The sequence below is a fragment of the Danio rerio genome, chromosome 6 (assembly GCF_049306965.1).
Source record: "Danio rerio strain Tuebingen ecotype United States chromosome 6, GRCz12tu, whole genome shotgun sequence".
In the NCBI taxonomy this organism is placed as follows: Eukaryota; Metazoa; Chordata; class Actinopteri; order Cypriniformes; family Danionidae; genus Danio; species Danio rerio.
The window spans coordinates 45,492,501-45,500,102 of record NC_133181.1 but is presented as its reverse complement, the minus strand read 5'-3'; the positions used below and the strand labels follow the sequence as shown (position 1 = coordinate 45,500,102).

Sequence of the window (7,602 nt, the reverse complement as noted above, 5' to 3'; positions counted from 1 at the left end):
TAATGCTGCTTTCAACAAAATTTAATTAATACATTGATTAATTTGAACTTAGTAAAATAAGTTTAAATAGTCTCTAGTTTATGTAAATCAGCATTTTATTTTATAAATGCGAACATTTAAATACTTCTTTTAATTAAGGTGAATTAAAATGACTTATTCTATAAAAAGTCTGAAATGACTTTCTATAAAATGGTTAAACTATATTTGAATGAAAATCCATTCATTCATTTTCTTTTTGGCTTAGTCCCTTTATTAATCTGTGGTTGCCTCAGCGGAATGAACCGCCAACTTATCCAGCATATCCAACTTATCCAGCATGCCCTTCCAGCTGCAACCCATCTCTGGGAAACATCCATACACACTCATTCACACACATACACTACAGACAATTTAGCACACCTAATTCACCTGTACCGCATGTCTTTGGACTGTGGTGGAAACCGGAGCACCCGGAGGAAACCCACGCGAACAGGGAGAATGACAGCACTACCTACTGCACCACTGTGTTGCACTTGAATGAACATTATTCTGTATTATTCTCATTGTGACCATGTATTACTCTGTTTAATACATGGTGATATTCACGGTGTGACACGACAACACGGTGGTTTAGGGGTTAGCACTGTCGCCTCGCAGCAAGAAGGTCGCTGGTTCGAGTCCCAGCTGGGTCAGTTGGCATTTCTGTTTGGAGTTTGCATGTTCTCTCCCTGTTGGTGTGGGTTTCCTCCGGGTGCTCCGGTTTCCCCAAGTCCAAAGACATGTGCTATAGGTCAATTAAATAATTGAATTAATTAAAAGAATTAATTGGCCGTGGTGTATATGAGTGTGTATGGATGTTTCCCAGTGCTGAGTTGCAGCTGGAAGGGCATTCGCTGCTTAAAACATATGCTGGATAAATTGGCGGTTCATTCTGCTGAGGTGACCCCTGATGAATTTAGGCACTAAGCCAAAGGAAAATCAATGATTGATTAATAGGTTACCGTATTAGTAGTGGGGGAAGTACTGGTTGACTGCAGTAGTAGCTAAACAGAAACAGATAAGACGGTATTTACTCTCACATCACAATCACACATGTGATTTTCTCATTGGTTCAGATGTGCGGGGCTGCTTTCAGTTCATCTGCCACGACATCTCACAGCGTGTGTGACTGACGCCTTCATTACCCAATCGCCTTCTACGTAATGACGTCGCGGGCAGAGGACCACTCAGCGTAGGGCATCAGGGAGGGGCTGGTTTGTTGACAGGAAGTATGGCAGAACTGAAACCAGAAAGAAGAGCTGTGGACTTTTGCGCGTCGTTAAGTCGCAGCGGCTAAGTTAATTATGACTTTGAAGGCCGACAGCAGGCAAAGATGCAATGGAGGTCAATAGTCGTGGGTCTCCTTGTTTTAAGAGTGCTGCTCAATTGCGCGGTGTGGCTCGTGTTTGGACTGGGACCCAGCTGGGGCTTTGACTTCCCCATTAAATTCACGTTCAACTCGCATAAAATTGAACTTTTCAATGATGGCGAAAGAGCCACCGTGAAAACTAACGCCTGGTTGCGGCACCTTTATGACAGCAGAAACCCTCAAGCGAAGACCTGCTCCAAGATCAGCGGGAATTCGCCAAAGAAGTCCTACCTCAGTTTCTTTGAGGAGGGCAGAGATGAGTATGACAGAAAGTACAGCTCTTTCCCGGACGCCCTCAAAGTCAAGATGAGGGCCATGGCGCGGGACATGTTTTATTTCGGATATGATAACTACATGAAGTTTGCCTTTCCAGAGGATGAACTGAACCCTATAGCATGTGAAGGTCGAGGGCCTGACGTGCTCAATCCGTAAGTCACTGACTAATTCATAGAAGTTTACCATTTAAGAAACACCTTCATTAAACAACAGTCGTGTGCTCCATATTGTACTGCTTTATATTGGGGTATCGTTAAGTTGGTTTTATATTCGGGCATTCGTTCATTTTTGACCAGTTACTATTTGAGCCAAGCTGCTTTGAATATTTGGTGTGAAATCGCATGTAACTTAAGTGTGACCTCATAACAACATTAGCACTATTGAATTGGCTGAACATTGTTGTACTTTAATAATCATTGGCTACTAATGTGATTTCCCTATTTATAATTAACAAAGAATATTTTCTGAAATTACATTCGGAAGGTGAAAGTTCACGTGTGAATATAAAACCAACTTTACCTTAATCTGCTTTATCTTGAGCATAACATCTTGGCATGTCCTGCAAATCAATGTATTCATCTGCACAACATCACACATTGTACATCTGGTACAGTGAATCTTATTTGAGTAACAAAAATGTGACCGATTAGGCTGTTGAAATTAGGTGAAATTACAGAGAGTAACAGTGACAATTTGTCACACGGTCCCTATATTGTTTATCACACTACTTTGAATATTTGGTCAGAAATAGCATGCAGTTTTGGCTTCAAAACAACATAAGCACTATTTAATTGACTGTGAACAATGCTGTGCTTTGATAGTCATTGGCTGCTAATATGATTTTTAGAATTTGCAAAGCATTTATTCATTCAGTCATTCATTCATTCATTCATTTATTCATTCATTCATTCATTTTCCTTTGGCTTAGTCCCTTTATTCATTAGGGGTCACCACATAAACCGCAATCCAGCATATGTTTTACGCAGTGGATGCTCTTCCAGCCGCAACCTAGTACATTCTTATATTTATACAACACACTACCGCCGATTTAGTATATTCAGTTCACCTATACAGCATGTCTTTGGACTGTGAGGAAAACCCACGCAAATATGGGGAGAACATACAAACCCCACACAGAAATGCCAACTGACTTAGTCGGGACTCGAACTACCAACCTTCTTGCTGCGAGGCAATAGTGCTAACCACTGAGCCACCTTGCCACAAATTTGCAAATAATACATTTCTGAAATTATATGATTAAGGAGAAAGTCTGAATGAGCGAATAGAAAGCCAACCTTGTACCAATAACCTTTGATAAGTTAGAAAACTAAAGAAAACTTTCTAAATTAGTCACAATGCCTGTGCAAAACAGAACTTTCATGGGAAAAACAGAAATTTCTCTTTCATAGTCTGCACCACAGATGTTGTTGTTGTTGTTTCTATTGTTGTTTTCATTGTAACTGAATTGAATTGTTCCTCTTAGGTCAAATATCAACATCAATGATGTTCTTGGAAACTACTCTTTAACTCTCATCGATACTCTTGATACACTGTTGGTAAGTAAACATGTATTTATTTACTCTCCTTTAGACCATCCAAGATGTTGGTGACTTTATTATTATTCGTTATTCATCAGTGACTGACCAAAGAAACAATAAAAGCATGAAAAAAATATTTAATACCTTTAATGCACCTCATCCTGAAGTGGAAAAGTGACTGAACATTATTTACAACGTTACTACTTTTGATCTACAGCCTAAACAAATGGTCTGAAGTGCATCTTGTAGCCTTTCAATACGTAGATGAAAATGTACATTTTTATTTGTAACTTTTTAAATGATCTAGGTTACAGCATCAAGGATTAGTTTATGTATGTAATATTTTGATGCACAATGCAACGATCACTTTCTCCCTCTACTATAAACAAACAGTATCAGGTCATTGAATTATGTGACAGGACACTGATGCAGTAGTTTAAAGAATATAATGGTGAAAATCAGTTGATTCACTTAAAAAGATCTATGGTTATTGTCAGGAGTTAAGAGTATTAATTTTGTTTTGACAGTAAATATTTTATATTTGGTCACAGCCGATTCTTTAGTTGATATTCTGCTGGAGACTAAAATGATCTTACATCTTGTATGACTTGGGGATGAGTAAATTGCTAGCTAATTTTAATGAAGTGTATGACTGTAAATAATTGTGTAAGCTTCTAAAATTACGCTCTAATATTTGTGAAACCAGTGTTTTTTTCTTTACTAGAAATGCAGCAAATCAGCATAACTTTTTGACAACTTTTTTTCTTCTATAGGATTTTAAAATGCTGCTTTGTGAAATGAGTAACAAATAACTCTTAAACAGTAGCCAAAACTGGTGTTACTGATTTTTCATGAACAAGGTCCATTTTAAAAAAATCTTTCAGTTTTAGTTTGGGAAAAGAGGGAGTAGCAGATTTATGTTCAGTTTGTTCCAGTAAACAACCTTGAATTTATCTAAGCTTATGATTAACTGTAAGTTATCTAGCAAAAATATTCCACATCAACTGATTCAAGGGTTAAACTGAACTTACTATTTATCTAGCTTCAGGGCTGTTGATTACAGATACTTTCTGCAGTTCTTCACATTTTTTTCAGCTTATAAAAATCAGTCAGTCTTTAAAAATTTCAGTCTTTAATGTGCACATTAAGTTGCTATGTACTCCATTTTTGCAGGTTCTCGGAAATGTGACCGAATTTCATCGAGCTGTTAAATTGGTGATTGATACAGTATCTTTTGACAAGGACTCCACTGTTCAAGTCTTTGAGGCCAACATTAGGTGCAGTCTTTTTCTTCTTTTATACACTTTGAAAAAAGCCAACACCCTTACAATGCGACTAGTTTGAGAAGATTCTATTCTCAACGTATAAGAAGTGAGAACATTCTCCTTCATTGTGTTTTATTGATGGAGGTTTATAGTTAAGGTTTGTCACTTGGGAAAACAAACTTGTTAAATAAACAAAACAAAAAGAAATTCTGATCTCTCACATTTCAGTTTTGGAGTCATAGATTGGATATTTGTTTGGTTTAAAAAATAAGAGAAGACAAATATAATTTCATTCCCAATTTATTACAAGAAACCTTTTAGCAAAAATGAGATCCTGATATTAATCCAATATTTTTACCAAAAAGAAAAAAAAAAGATTTGGTTATTAATAATAATAATAAACCTCTTATTAACTACAATATATATATAAATATTTTAATCTTTGGTAATTAAAGTAGTGAAATAAATTCAGCATAAGGAAGTGAAACCCAGATGTGCTCAATATATTTTCATTTTCTCATAAAAGAATGCGCGCACATACTGTAATGGTTTTCTCCACCACCATTCTTGACATTATTATATGTTAGTAGGAAGCAATATGTTCTCATACGTGCAAGCTGAATAATGCAGGAGGATTTTCAAGTTCTTCTGCTCTTTCACAACACTGATTAACAATGTCTTTCATTCTGTCATCGTTACACTGTAAATAATCTTTAAGTCTTAATAAAAAAAAATACATCTGCACACCACGCTCATGCCGAACTGTAGATCCTGTCCCCCCCCCCCAAAAAAAGGAACTTAACCTAAATACATTTTACTGAATGGGAAAGGGTCGCACTATTATGTCTTTCTTTTGTTTTGCAATTTTTTTAAAGCCTGTTTTTACACATTTTCAACAGTTTTTAATCATTTTTTATTTTATGTTTCTTTTATTCTTGTTTATGTTAAGCACTTTGAATTATGTATGAAATGTGCTTTATAAATAAACTTGCCTTGCCTTTTCAGAATCCTTGGCAGTTTGATCTCAGCCCACATTCTGCTGACTGACCCACGGCACCCGTTTGGAGATGTAGGACTGAAAGACTATGACAATGAGCTGCTACACCTGGCACATGATCTTGCCGTTCGACTACTACCTGCTTTCGAGAACACTAGCACAGGCATCCCTTATCCAAGGGTCAGGCCCGCTTGCATCCTTTTTTATAGTGAGACGATGGCTCTTATTTCCTCTATTTGATATTTTCTTTCTACCCTGTTTTTATGCAGGTGAATTTAAAGAATGGTGTTCCTCCTGACAGCATTAATGAGACCTGTACGGCAGGGGCAGGCTCTCTGCTCGTGGAGTTTGGTATTCTTAGCCGTCTGATTGGTGACTCTACATTTGAATGGGTCGCCCGGCGGGCTGTTAAAGCTCTGTGGAAATTAAGAAGCAATGAAACTGGACTATTGGGTAAGTGATTATTTTTTTTTTTTAGTCTTTCACAAAACTTGTCATATACCAGTTGACCACACAGAAATCAAAATATGCTGTGTATTTGTTTATTTTTGTTTGTTTGTATGTTTTGATTCAGCTAATCTATGCTACAAATTTGCACACAAACTTCTTTGTAATATTTTTTTTGTTACAAAGTTTGCAAACTGAGCATTAACAGAGGCCCGAGATGCTAAAGACTGACAGTAGATACTTTATGGAATTTTCTGTGATTGTTTTAGGACTTCTGATTTATTTGCCTTTGGATAAAGAATAAGGAATAACAAGCGGCAATAAACAGTCATGTTTCTTGCTCTATAAATAACTGGGTTTATGAAAATACACAGAAAATAAAATATTATAATAAGAGTTTGCAGTTTGCAACATCGAGCATCTAGGGTTGTCACGATACTGCAATTCGGTATCAATCAGTGCTGAAATTGAAAAATGTCAATTTCATACTAACATTTTAGCGTGTTCTTAACCCTTTCAGACCTGAATTATGCTCCAAATTAATGTAATGTAAAAGTATATTTTTACAGTTCTTGAGGCTCCCATTAATGAGATCAAATTATTATAAAAAAAATCATCACTCTTTAGGTGTATTTTTTTATATATATATATATTTTTTTATTTTTGTTCATTGTAGTCGACATCAGGTCAAAACAGTTGTACTTCACTAACATTATACCATCATAAAATAAAAAAAAATTTAAAAACACCCAAAAAAGTTCCTGACTTTCATCTGCCTCAACCTCAATTTCTTCCTCTACCTCTGGTAACAGTGACTCATCTCTGTCAGGCCCTGAAATTGTAAGCAGAAACTGCCCCTTACAAAACAACATAAATGTTTTATATTCTAATTCATATTGATAGAATATATTATAAAACCATATATGCAGATATATGGTATAGCAGCATTCAATTAATTGAGGAGCATTTACTTGTAATAAAAGCCTTAACTAATTAATTAACTAACTATCCCTAAAAAACATGGGATGTCATGTGATGTCCATTGTAATGGACGCAGGGTCTGAAGGGGTTAAACACCGCTGATTTGCTATTGTGTTCAAGTGCTCAACAGAAAGGACTGTGATTGGCTGTGAATGTCATCAGTTAACTGAACTTCACTGACTGAGTCTAAACACAGATACAGGGACACTGAAGTGTTTTAAAGCCGCAAAGATCAGTCAATTCTTCAGTGGGTCACTCGTATATCAGCTCATAGACAAGCTAGCTGATATTTGCGGCTTTAAATACGCTCCAGTGAAGGTTTTTAGAATTTTAGTACCAATAGATACTGAATTCCAGTATTGTGACAACACTTCAAGCATCATAACAAGCTTTTTTATGGCTAAAAACCAATAGAAGTTACCAATACAAATTCAACATTTAAATAAAAAGATTGTACAGATAAGACTTTAATGATTGTGTAGTCTTTATTAGAGCTTTTTCTTAGGTGACTAGACTACTAGAATCTTTACATGTTTTTAAAAATGAGCAACAGTATTAAATTCATAAGTGAAAATCTCCTTCTACGACTTGAGTATAGATCTATGGTAACTGTACAAGGGCTTCATTAAGTATAATTGGGCCTCTTTTGATTTTATTTTATGTGTGGATAATTTGGCTCTGTAGGGATTGTTTGTGTAAAAGATTGTGGAA

General features: G+C 36.0%; 1 protein-coding gene across 1 annotated transcript in view; it reads left to right on the top strand.

Moving 5' to 3' along the window:
- Positions 1-1,269: 1,269 nt before the first annotated feature.
- edem1 (ER degradation enhancer, mannosidase alpha-like 1) overlaps positions 1,270-7,602 on the top strand; it is a 15,003-nt gene continuing 8,670 nt past the window's right edge. Inside the window, 5 exon segments of the mRNA NM_201189.2 lie at positions 1,270-1,815; positions 3,147-3,219; positions 4,375-4,478; positions 5,472-5,643; positions 5,733-5,916. Coding sequence (NP_957483.2) covers positions 1,352-1,815; positions 3,147-3,219; positions 4,375-4,478; positions 5,472-5,643; positions 5,733-5,916 — 997 coding nt within the window. The 5' untranslated portion in view covers positions 1,270-1,351.